At 41.6% G+C, this 13,303-nt stretch overlaps 1 protein-coding gene and 1 long non-coding RNA gene across 4 annotated transcripts in view; both read left to right on the top strand.

The window, feature by feature from the left end:
* LOC307211099 overlaps window positions 1-13,303 on the top strand; it is a 444,355-nt gene that overhangs the window by 412,620 nt on the left and 18,432 nt on the right. The gene's annotated exons all lie outside the window — the stretch shown is intronic.
* Window positions 1-13,303, top strand: part of PRKCD (protein kinase C delta) — a 54,878-nt gene that overhangs the window by 34,956 nt on the left and 6,619 nt on the right. For all 3 annotated transcript variants that reach the window (XM_079967290.1, XM_079967292.1, XM_079967291.1), the window contains exons 5-12: window positions 3,323-3,479; window positions 4,316-4,347; window positions 5,188-5,273; window positions 6,212-6,341; window positions 6,970-7,070; window positions 10,392-10,488; window positions 11,509-11,630; window positions 12,287-12,460. In XM_079967290.1, the coding sequence (XP_079823416.1) occupies window positions 3,323-3,479; window positions 4,316-4,347; window positions 5,188-5,273; window positions 6,212-6,341; window positions 6,970-7,070; window positions 10,392-10,488; window positions 11,509-11,630; window positions 12,287-12,460 (899 nt within the window). The remainder of the gene's footprint in view (window positions 1-3,322; window positions 3,480-4,315; window positions 4,348-5,187; window positions 5,274-6,211; window positions 6,342-6,969; window positions 7,071-10,391; window positions 10,489-11,508; window positions 11,631-12,286; window positions 12,461-13,303) is intronic.

Raw genomic sequence — 13,303 nt, forward strand, 5'->3', positions numbered from 1 at the left:
ATTATGCAGACCTTTTTGGTGCCTTGCATACATACATAACACTACACCATTGTTTAATGCTAGATGAGCTGCCACTTTCCCTTTCTTCCTCCCTCATGACCAGCAGGAGGATTTCTGCAGTCATTAGAGTCCCTTTCACATTAGTGTCATGTTGCATGAACCAGAAATCCTGCCTTAAACTCTGCGCAGTTTCAACACAAGCCACCTTCAAACCTGTGGGCTTGTTTTGAAGGTTCCTCAAGTTTGTCGTAAGTCTGGGTTCCTCTTCCATATAACATGACAAGCCGCCAAAGGGAAGAGCATGTGAGCCCAGTGCATTGCCTTCTGCATCTCATTTACATAGCGCTAAAATATGGCTTAGCATTATGCGTAGAGTGCAGTCAGTGTATTACATACAAAGCACTCACTTTCCTGACACCAGTATCCTGATGTGTATATGTATATGTGGATGTGGATGTATTGTAAAAAATCTTTCTTTAAAAATGTGGAAAATAAAGCATCTCGATTTTGGGAGAGAGAAAATTATTGCCGCTCCTTTGACTTTGACTTGGCCGGTGGTGCAGCAGTAAAACTGCTAGTACAGTTTTCAAAGCTAAGCAGGCTCCAGTATGGTTTCATATAGTATGGGGGACAGTGTGTTGAGTTTCCTGCATTGCAGGGGGTTGCACTCGATGACCCAACTGTACAGTTCTATGATTCATCTGGTTACCAACCAGATGAATTGACTGGTTGCTTCAAAAACAGTTCTCTTTCTAATTCTAGTAATTTATTTTTAAATAGAGCATCATTTTTGCATATATATTGTTAAATCTCATTGGCATTTCAGAAGCATTTTATAAGTTTCAAATGTTACGAGCCACATACAAAATCTAATTTTGACTAGTAGCTGCAGTTCCTCCTGTTACTTCCTTCCTTTGCAACAGAGCTCTCTGTCACTTCTTCTTTCCCTGACACCCTTACTTTTCCTACTTCTGCTCTGTATTGATGTTCTTTTTCAGATGTACCTTTTATACACTTGATGCATACATTCGTAAATGAGTATAAGAAAAACTTAGGGAAGCAGTTTCCTTCCTTTCAGCATACAGAAGAGATCCCTACTGGCATTCAGCTCTCATTCCCTGATCTTCAGGCAGGCTTGCTACAAAGCATTCAGCCATTCCACCTAATCCAGGGCCCTTCCGCTCCTCCTTAATCAGCTGCTGGTCTTCTCTTCTACAAGACTCCAGCCCACATCACTCTTTATGCTCTGAATTGTAACAGCTTGGGGGAAGAGCCTGAAGAAAGCACTGGATATAAGGGAGGCAGAGGGGGACTTGGGGCTCACAGGAATTGTTAGGAGTGTTACAGTGAATTTGTTACAGTGGAAACACACCTTCGAGCACCAGGATTGTTCCAAAAAATGTGTCACCAGAGCAGATAATTTTGTAATTCCTGGGCTGCAATGGAGAAATGAAACAGCTTGGACTTTTATCTTGGTCCTAAATGCATTTGCTAGATTTAAGTGGAGCATGTATTTATTGAGATCAGTTTGAGATTACAAAAACTAAGGAAACATTGGAATAATTTTCCAGACTTGCAGATGTACTGGTTAGTATCTTGCTCCTGTCTTCCAGGCCTCAAAGTTCACAGAAACTAGCTGTTGTTCCATTCACTTTGAGAAAGACAGAGTGCTAAAGCTGAGTAAGCCATAGAGAAAATGGTGTCTATGTACTGATACTCTTTTAACGGGAAACTCATCAAACTCAGGTTGTCTCTAGCTTTCCATTGCACAAGAGGAAACAGCACTTGTGTCGGAAGATTGAAAAGGTCAGAAAGGGGATTTCCCCTTGTCTTTGAGACACATCCACAATTTAACTGTTTCTCCCCTATTGCTAAAGGAACACATTACACACAGCAAAACCAGATTAGTTTGGCACTTTGCTGTACATGTTTTGTGCATGTGGGGATAATAAGGAGTAGGGAGATGTGGGAGAGAAAGGATAGCAGACCAAGCAGAGGGAAGCCGGGGCAAATTTTGCATGTTGAATCAGTGCATTTGCCAAATCCACTACTACTCTTGAGTATTTACAGAGAAATGATTTCCTAATTCCATCAGTTTGAACTAATACTACCAGAAGTAGTGCCATCATGCTTGTTAAAACACACACACCCTTCTTTTAATATAGTAGTGCCAGGCACTGTGGTGTCATTACTTCCCCTACACTGAGAGTAAGTTGTTTTGGATCCAAGCATCAATCTTCATATTCTTGCCTAAGTACAAACACCTTGCACAAGGAAACAGAAATTGTGCCCAATCTCTTGGTTGTGTTTTCAAGTGATTTTAGCTCACATTTCCATCACCTTTATTTTCTTCTCCTCTGTCTTCCACAGACTTTCAATCTTTCTGCATCAGGGGTGGAGACCTTTTTTCAGCCCAAAGGTCATAGAAACTTGTGGGGAATCTTTTGTATGTCTGTGTTGGGTGGGACCAGAAGCAGAAGTGGGCAGCAGAGCAATGGCTGTGATTCTTATCTGTATGCAGTAAGCAACATTCCAGCCATGTGCAGGAATCAAGACTTTCTGCACACGTGAATATATCTATACACATTTTTCTATCGTTTACACAGGCAAGCAAGAAGCACAAGTCAATACCGCAATGCCACCAGGCAAAAGTAGTCAAAGTGTGCATCGGCTGGAGAGTCTCAAGCTGAATAGTGGGTCGGGCAAGGTGCAGGTTCCCTAAGCCTGCCCTAAATAAAATCATTTGATTTCCCTTTGCGTACTGAAAGGGCATTTCTATAGCAGAATAAAAGAAAAATGATGTATTCATTAATCTAATTCCAGCCTTTTAAAGGTATAGTTTCACAGTAGTTTGGTTCCGTAAGTTGGCCAACAAATATTGTGTACCTTTTTGCTCATGGTAATATTTGGAATTGTAAACTGTCTTGGGTGCCCTGGCGGAACAGGAAAAAAAATGCAAAAAGGGATGTATGTGTTCAGATCATTAAGTTTTAGTGGTCAGCATGTAAATAGGGGGAAAGTTGGGTTTTTGTGCCTTTCCCCCCAGCACTGTAGTTGTGGCTAGAGTGCCTGCTATCTGATATAGAATTTGCATATTGCTGAGTTTTTCTAACATGCTCCATATCTTCAGTTCATTTTAATTTTTATATTACTGCATCAGCACTTGACAGAAGACAGTCAAAGGAGAGGAACAAGCATGTGCTCTTCTTTTTTTAGTGATAGTGTTTTATCACTATGTTAAAATGTACCTGTTAAACTAAATAATGAAACAATTATTCCTTTTATAAATACAAGTTTCACTGTTTCATTTCTTTGCTTCCAGACAGCAAGCAGTCAATGAGAGAAGATGAAGGAACTGTGACTATGAACAGGAGAGGAGCAATCAAACAGGCCAAGATCCACTACATCAAAAACCATGAGTTCATTGCCACCTTCTTTGGGCAACCTACATTTTGCTCTGTCTGTAAAGATTTTGTGTGGTGAGAGCTATTGCCTGTGTTTTATCTATATGTTGCACACAGCTCTGGCCTAGAGCAAGAACTGACGGATTCAGTTTTACCAGCATTAGTTTTCCATGGAGTAACTGCCTCTAGGAAACCCTGAAGATTCTTTTTTTCTGACCTGAAAATGAGCTTTTTAAACAGTTTACAAGGATGGCTTAAGTGGGCTTCTTTAACCAAGAACCTTCAAAACCACATCAAAACAGCAACAAACCCTGCATCAACCACTGATGGATTTCATCAACAACCTTCCCCAACCTTGTACCTTCCAAATGCTTTGGACGGCAACTTCCACCCAAAACATCCAGAAGGACCAGTTTGGGGAATGCCTGATCAGAACCACAGTTTATTTATTTGACAAATTCAGACACTGCTTCTCATCATGAAGTCATCAGAGTGGTATACAAGATGCACAAACAAGAAAAGCATCTCTACAAAATCTAGAAATCAAATCCAATCACTTCTGCTGATGTGCAGTTAATATTTCATACGGTGTTCTGAAAGTTTGTGGCAGCTGACTTCTTCAGCTTGACTGTTCTCTCTCATCCACTTGGGTACAGCCTCCATTTTCTAAGACAGCTTCTCCCATCTGGGACCACTTTGAAATGCATAGCTAGGTATTAACAGCAGGTTGATGTTTCCCTACTTCAAAAGTGTATTGTGACTTATCTAGGGAAAGAAAGATTCAAATATTTCCGTGGGATCAGCTGCATATTCTTAATAAGACCTTGGGCTGATAAAACAACTTGTATGTCTGAATATTTTGTTTTATAAGTTTTGCTTGTGACTAAACCCTCCCCCCATTTCCTTTACAGGGGCCTAAACAAGCAGGGATATAAATGTAGACGTAAGTTAATTGCATTGTCTTTTATTCTTGGGTGGTAATAGTCGGTGAGAAACTTTAGTAGATGTAGTACAAATTGTTGATAATCACTATAGGTAACCTATTCTTTAAGATGCCAGGTAAAACACTACTTTTTCTGTCAGGCTTTTAGAGGCTGATCATTTAAGTCATTTTTATAATGCTGTTATGTGGTTTATGAGAGTTATTTTAATGTTTCTGTTTATCTTGTTACCTTATGTTTGTAAACCACCCTGTGACCATTTTGGGTGAAGGGTGCTATAGAAGTAGCTGAATAAATAAGATTAAATAGCAGCAGTTCCTAATTATTCATTTTTGTTTTAACATTTAAACACCTGCTGAAAACATTTCTGTGCTAACAGGCTTATGCAGGCAATTAAGAAAACATGTTCCTGTAGTACTTAGTTGATGCTGGTTTTAAATTTTATGCAGTTTTTTTAAATTATATCAATATATCATTGTTGTAAACTACTTTGATTTTTTATGATATAGTGGTATGAATATATTTTTTAATTAATAAATATTATGCTTGTCTAGGGCTACCATTTTCCAGACAACAAAAGGGCCTTTTATTTTTTTTGTCACAGAAAAACAAGAAGGCATCATGTGATACCTTAAAATGCTTACAGATACATTTAAATTCAATCCTAATAATAAAAGCTTTCCAATGTATCATTTCTACTGATGTATATAAAGTTGTAACTATTATACAACTGATAAATGGAAATAAGAGAAAATAACATTTTTGTGTAGAATACTTTATATATATCTCCCTCCATGAAACTTAACTGCCTGTATCTTTCTATTCCTGTTGCTCTTCTGAAGAATGTAATGCTGCTATTCACAAAAAATGCATTGATAAAATCATTGGGAGATGTACTGGTACTGCAGCGAACAGCAGAGATACAATGGTAAGGAATAAAACATTTTATGTGTTCATTAACCGCAGTATGTATTGTGTGTACAAAAAAAATACATGCAGAGGTAAAGAAAACCAGATATGTTCTTTTCACATATTATGTAAATTTGGCATGCTTATTTACTTTTGCCTATTATTTTGTTTCTTAAGAATCAAGTTATCAGAGATCTTGAATGTGAATTATTTTTTGCAAGTGGGAAGGCAAGAAAAGACAACATGTGGGTCTGAGCAACTAAGCAAATTCCTGTTCAGTTTAAAGTTTTGTCTTTTTGTCCAGGTCCTGCAGTTCAGCAGAAGTTATCCAAAAGGCCCCAGAGAATTTTTTTTAAGTCTTTAAGGAACTATGCAGTCTTACCCTGGGAGAAAGGGATTTGTGCAATCACTACCCTAAGTCTGTCTGACCAAGCACAAAGAAGTTACTGAGTTTAAAGAGACAAAAAACATATGCTTCCTTGTTTTGCATAATTTGTCAGAATAAAGGCATTCTTCTTGACTTGCTCAAAAACTCCTCTATTCATTGGCTCACCTGTCATTTCCCACATGTATTGATGTTTTCCTAGATTTTGTGGCTGCAGATATATCTGCTTTAAAGAAATGCAGTGTGTGAATGAGTGGGCAGGATACTGTGCTTCAGATTTGCCGTTTCAGGCACAAAGAAGCACAATATACACACAACACTGTCCATGGAGACTTTTTCTTGGACATTTTAGAATACGTTCTTATTTAGGGTTCTTGTGGGCAGTGTCTCTAATATGTTAAATTCTATGAATTATTTTTTTTATTTCGTTCAACTTGTTGCTTGTGTCAACCTTCTGGCTACATGATCTGATAAATAATGAACTTCTCGTTCCCTCTCCTTGAAAATCTTGTGTGAGAGAAATCTCCAAATACTTGTCTTACTTTCCCCCCTTAACATAAACGTGTCTTCAGTTTCAGAAGGAGCGCTTCCACATCGATATGCCTCACAGGTTCAAAGTTTACAACTACATGAGTCCTACCTTCTGTGATCATTGTGGTAGTCTTCTCTGGGGACTTGTTAAGCAAGGATTAAAATGTGAAGGTACAGTCTGTTTCTTTTGGCCATTACAAGCCTAGGGCAAAATAGCAGTGCCAGGGGGAATTTTGAAGAGGGAAGCGATTAGTTCTGTCATTACAGTAGCACCTCGGCTTACGTTACCCTTGGCTAACGTAAACTTCGGGTTGTGAAAGCAGCAAATCTGGAAGTGTTTCGCCGCGCGCGCATGCGCAGAAGTGGTTTACCGCTTCTCCTCCAGTTGCGAAAACCTCAGGATCTGGCCGGACCTCTGGAACGGATCCCGTTCGCAACCGGAGGTACCACTGTATATGCTTGTACTGTATGTAAGAGTTAAACAGAAAAGTATGTGCATGGTTTGTGTTTTCTAAAGGTTTTTTTAAAAACAACATGACAACCTTCAACTGTGTTCACAAGTGAAAAGAAATAGATGATCTCCAAACCAAATGCTGTTCTTCTTGGGTTTTTTTTTAATGCATGTAGTAATGTTTGCTTCTTTTTAATCCTGAGAGTAAAAATGGGGGAAAGGCAAACACAGATCTCAGTTCGGTTAAAGGACCCAGTGAGCATACTGATCACAGTAAAAATGGTTGATTAATCAACTGTGCTTATAAATTGCATTATGCTGATGCTGTTCATAACTGTATTTCTTCAGAATGTGGAATGAATGTGCACCACAAATGTCAGAAGAAAGTGGCAAATCTCTGTGGAATCAATCAGAAATTATTGGCAGAAGCTTTAACTCAAGTTAGTCAGGTATGCTGCTTAGTCCTTTTCCTCATATCATATTTTATGATCTAATGGTCAATACAAATGATAATTTTCTAGTGATAAATTCCGTATCATATGTATAACCACTTAGTAACATTGACATCCAGTTTACCCTGTTAAGTGATGGGGATATTACCCCTTGCTTACTTGGATTTCAGATGAAGTGCAGAATTGTGGTAAGATTATCCTCAATATTTAGCAAGAGGTTCAGATGAACAGCTAAAGTCCTTACAAATGCCACTGTGCACATTGGCACTTGTGTAAATGTGAATTTGTGGTCACTCTGTGGCTGCATTCAGACATCTGGTGGATCAGAGACAAACCCTGTGTTACACATTCAGTGGTGGAGCTTCATGCTCCGGCACCGGGGGGGGGGGCAGAGAGCAGGTGGGAGCATGGCTGGTGTGCATCCTAGAGGCGTGGCGTGCCATCTGGGGCGGGCATAGCAGGCGGGGGCAGCTGGTTTTCTGGTTTAATCAAGTCACAGTCTGCCATTTAATCCAAACCAACAAAGTGGTGTAAGCAACTCTTCCAGTCTAGGGTTGCAAAGGGAAATCAAGCAGGCACAGAGCTGATTCACAATCCTCCAAACTGATTTGGAAAACTGGAAACATGACAACTGAACACAGCCTCTGTCTCTAGAAATGCAGATTTATTGACATTCAAGTCAAATGTTCGAATGTTTAAAATAAGAATCAGCAGTCCATTTCCAGTTTTCATAGTTGAAGATGGGGATGTGGGAGAAGCTTTTGGTGACAAGAGCCACTGTTTCACAAACTGTCAGATTTAGCAGCTTGGTAACCATGAATTCCTAATGTGACAACTGTGTCTAAAATCATCATGTGCAGAATACATAGGTTTGCCACTTTGCGTGTAATTTGCATACACAAAAAGACTCTCGGTGTAAGAATTCATGTACACACTTGTGGCACATGCATGTTTCACATCATCAGGTGCCCATTCTCTGTATTTGTGTCCCCACAGTTTGCAGAAATGGTTTTCAGAAAATGGTCATGTGCACTCTGTTCTGGTAAAATAAGACAACAAACCCAGTGGAAAATTAAAATCCTCCATTATTCTTCTTCTACACATACTACTCATGTTCCACGGATCTGAGGGCAATGAAACAATCGTTGAGACGGCTAGAGCGCCGGTGGCGGATAACTCATTCCGAATCTGACCGGACACAGGTTAGAGCTCAACGTCGAGCCTACCAAGTGGCGATAGCGACGGCGAAGAAGAATTTCTTCACAGCCTCTATTGCATCTGCAGAAAACAGCAGCAGGAGACTTTTTCAGGTGGTTCACAATTTAGCGGAACCACCTGCAACATCGGGGCCCAGTACGGGCCACATGTTCTCCTGCAATGATTTTGCAAAGTTTTTTGCAGATAAAATCGCTCAGATTCGGGAAGAAGTAGACTCCACCGTGGGAGCAGGACCGGGGCGGGAGAGTGCTAGAGTTCTGTCTAGTCAAGTTGAGTGGGATCAATTCCAATCTGTTACCTCCGAGGATGTGGACAGGCTGCTTGGACGAGTGAAACCAACCACCTGTCTCCTGGATCCTTGCCCATCCTGGCTTATAAAAGCTAGCCGGGAAGGACTGGGCGATGGGCTTCGTGGGGTGGTGAATGCTTCCCTCCGTGAGGGAGCCTTCCCAGACCCGCTGAAAGAGGCGGTTATTAAACCGCTTCTTAAAAAGCCATCTTTAGATGCGGCCACGATGGCCAACTACCGCCCAGTCTCAAATCTTCCATTCTTGGGCAAGGTGATTGAGCGAGCGGTTGCCGAACAACTCCAGGCACGCCTGGAAGAAGCGGACCATTTGGATCCCTTCCAGTCGGGATTCAGGCCTCATCATGGGACTGAAACTGCCTTGGTCGCACTGGTTGATGATCTCCGGCGGGCTAGGGACAAAGGTGAGAGCTGTTTCCTAGTTCTGCTGGATCTCTCAGCGGCGTTTGATACCATCGATCATAACATCCTTCTGGACCATCTTGAGGGGCTGAGAGCTGGGGGCACTGTCATACAGTGGTTCCGCTCCTTCCTCCTGGGCCGTGTTCAGAAAGTGGTGATGGGGGATGAGTGTTCAGACCCCTGGGCTCTCACTTGTGGGGTGCCTCAGGGTTCTGTCCTCTCCCCCATGCTTTTCAACATCTACATGCAGCCGCTGGGAGAGATCATCAGGAGGTTTGGGCTGGGTGTTCATCAGTATGCGGATGATACCCAGCTCTACCTCTCTTTTAAATCAGAACCAGTGAGGGCAGTGAAGGTCCTGTGTGAGTGTCTGGAGGCGGTTGGAGGATGGATGGCGGCTAACAGATTGAGGTTGAATCCTGACAAGACAGAAGTACTGTTTTTGGGGGACAGGAGGCGGGCAGGTGTGGAGGATTCCCTGGTTCTGAATGGGGTAACTGCCCCTGAAGGACCAGGTGCGCAGCCTGGGAGTCATTTTGGACTCACAGCTGTCCATGGAAGCACAGGTCAAATCTGTGTCCAGGGCAGCTGTTTACCAGCTCCATCTGGTACGTAGGCTGAGACCCTATCTGCCTGCGGACTGTCTCGCCAGAGTGGTGCATGCTCTGGTTATCTCCCGCTTGGACTACTGCAATGCACTCTACGTGGGGCTACCTTTGAAGGTGACTCGGAAACTACAACTAATCCAGAATGCAGCAGCTAGACTGGTGACTGGGAGCGGCCACCGAGACCATATAACACCGGTCTTGAAAGACCTACATTGGCTCCCAGTATGTTTCTGAGCACAATTCAAAGTGTTGGTGCTGACCTTTAAAGCCCTAAACGGCCTCGGTCCAGTATACCTGAAGCAGCGTCTCCACCCCCATCATTCTGCCCGGACGCTGAGGTCCAGCGCCGAGGGCCTTCTGGCGGTTCCCTCATTGCGAGAAGCAAAGCTACAGAGAACCAGGCAGAGGGCCTTCTCGGTAGTGGCGCCCGCCCTGTGGAACGCCCTTCCAGCAGATGTCAAAGTGATAAACAACTACCTGACATTCAGAAGACATCTTAAGGCAGCCCTGTTCAGGGAAGTTTTTAACGTGTGATATTTTATTGTATTTTTGGTTTTTATGTAAGCCGCCCAGAGTGGCTGGGGAGGCCCAGCCAGATGGGCAGGGTATAAATAATAAATTATTATTATTATTATTATTATTATTATTATTATTATTACATAAGAAAATGCCTTACACCATGCCAAACAATTTACTAATATTTAGCCTGGCTATTTTGGTGAAAAGCAATCATTTCTTAATTTAAGTATAAAGTAATTCTGAATATTCATTGTTTCTTTTCAGAAATCTTCCAGAAAATCTGATTCTGGGTCAGTAGAAAGTGTTGGAATTTACCAAGATTTTGATAAAAAACCTAAATCCTTGAGTGGCGATACAACAGGTGAAAAACATTTTTTCTTTATTGTGTATGCATAATTCTAACAGTTAACACGTTAATTTAAAACTTGTCAATACCCATATAGTACAAACAATATTTTGCCACTTGGTTTGATGGTTTATTCTTAAAGTAATTATGCAAAGACATGGACAACAAGTAATGATATGCACAACACTTCTTCACATGTAACTACAGCATCCTACCTTGTAGCTGAGAGCCTTAATTCGTAGACAAAGATTGTGGAGAGCTCTCAACTTAATTCAACTATAATTCAATCTGACTATAACTTTTGTTGGTGGGGGAGAGTTTTTCAGAATCTCCTTGCCTATGAAATCACCTTTGGCTTGGTACCGAAAGGACCAGCTTGCCACCTGAGACAACTGCCTCACCCGAGCCTCATGAGCAGGCTAGCCTTGGCAGCTAGTCTTCGTTTATGGACTGTTTTCCTAGGAAAGGTGAACTGTCACAAGCTGATGTCATTTTTTGGCACCAGGCAAAAGTATTTGTTTTATTTGTAGATGCATTTCAGCATGTAATGTAACATGGTTTGCTATTATTAATGGCTTTAACTTTTCTGCCAGATCCTTTCTTTATATTTTTATTGTTTGTATACTTTTATTTTATGCCTTAAGGGTGGCATAACAATTATCTAAATAAAATCTGCCCCCTTCCATGCCCCTGTAAGCAGTGTAGGCAGAAATGTAACAGCTTCCCTAAACTTCAGTTATTAAAGCCTCTAGTTAAGAACCCAGTCAAGAACTGTGTGTGTATAATGCAGCTCTGATGTTTTGAATTCATTTTGAATTCATGCCTGCATGGAATTTGAACTTATAATTCCATGCATACATGTACATGCATGACAGCCACCTCTCCATCCTTCACTCTAGTGACAGGAACACATTTATGGAGTGGTCAGTGTGATACATCAACACTTCATAGAGTCATAGAATAGCGTGCCATTTAGGGAGAAGAGAGAGAAGCTTCCTGGTCCTAATAGAAAAATTTGCATTTTGCTTTTTACAGATAATAGTGAGTATGATAAGCTTTGGGAGGGACGTTCGCTGTCACGACCATCTGGTAGGAGGAAATTCAACATAGACAGTTTTGTATTCCACAAAGTTCTTGGGAAAGGAAGTTTTGGAAAGGTAGGTAACTGGTAGGGCATGATTTTCTTTACATGTATAAACGACTGCCAAACTGCTGGTTGTATGTTGCTAGAATGCCGTATTTGGTGTGTGGGAGAGAGAGAGAAAGTGATCAATGTGTTTCTTCAGGCCACTAGCAAAGTGGGACCGGGAAGCTAAGACTCAAGGCAACAGGTGCCTAGGACCTTGGGTGGCTGTGAGGAAAGGTGTTGTTCCACTCCCTCCACATCCCCACCTCCAGTTGTGGCTTTAAATTGATATTTGCTGTGAAATGAAACATTTCCTAGTGCTCTGCCTTTTCGCTGCTTGGCTTGACTCTGAGAAGGAGATCCCAGGTACAAGGGGAAACTTTTATGGCCTGTTGGCCAACTCTAGGCAGCACCTGCTGTACCTGATGTCTATTCTAACCCATAAAGGCTTCAGTCACACTCAGTTCTTAGCTCAGGATGCCATGAGACTGTTTCTGATTTTTATGAACACATATGACTGTAGGCTGCAAAATGACATGTTTATTTGCCTGAGCACAGGGTATTGTGTTGTTAGCACTCTGATCAGGTCTAATTCCACTGTTGCACAGAGGGGCAAATCCAGGACATGATCATATGGTGAACTTCTAAAGCATAATTCGCATCCCAAAGTAATCTTTTGTTTTACAGGTGCTACTTGCTGAACTGAAAGGGAAGAATGAATTTTTTGCAGTAAAGGCTTTGAAAAAGGATGTGGTGCTAATTGATGACGATGTGGAATGCACCATGGTAGAAAAGCGGGTCTTAGCACTGGCATGGGAAAATCCATTTCTAACCCATTTATACTGCACTTTTCAGACAAAGGTACACTGCAATCCTTAATTTGCTGTTGCTGTGACTGGCAATGTGAAATATGTGGGTGACTGACTTATTTGAAGAGAGTATGTTTGCTTAAAGAGCATATCATTACATCTGTGTGTCTTCTTGCATACTCCTTAAGTATCCATTTGCAGGCTCTGCATTATTTGTCCATTAAACAAACAAAGGATACCATTGGACTTCAGCTCATATTTTGGGGCCCATTCCTGGGTTGCAGCCTAACCTAAGGTGGGTCGCAACAGTAGTACCAGCACCACACAAATATATGGTTAGAAATTATAAAGAAGGTTCCCAAATGCATGTTTGAGTTGGAAGGGATCCTGAAATAGACACGACATGAAAACAAAACTTTTCCTGAAAAAATGAGCCTGGTGCAACTTTTTCATTAAATACAGAAATGAAAGATAGATTCACGAAAGGCTCTGGTATCTGGTAGAGGAGAAGCGGTCTTCCCTTCCTGTCTAAATGGTTTGGGTCTGGGATACCCAAAGGCCATGTCTTCCCATACCAAACCCCCAAATCTATTGGAGACTCTTCTCTCTATCTTGTTTTGTGACTGAGGGACAAGTAGTCCACATGAGAGAAAGGACCTTCTCAGTGCCTGCATCCAGACTGTGGAATAACCTACCCTGTGAGATCCTTGCTTCCAGGCTTCCCATAGGCATCTTGTTGGCCACTGTGAGGGGAGGATGCTTGGATAGGTGGGTCCTTGGTGAAATCCACCAATGCTCTCATGTTATTGCTTTCTGGGCCCCTCTCTTAACTGTTTTTCACTGACTGATTAAATTTTCCTTGTTCCAATTAGTATTTGTCATGCCAGGCAAATGA

This window comes from Podarcis cretensis (genome assembly GCF_951804945.1).
Source record: "Podarcis cretensis genome assembly, chromosome: 2".
Classification (NCBI taxonomy): domain Eukaryota; kingdom Metazoa; phylum Chordata; class Lepidosauria; order Squamata; family Lacertidae; genus Podarcis; species Podarcis cretensis.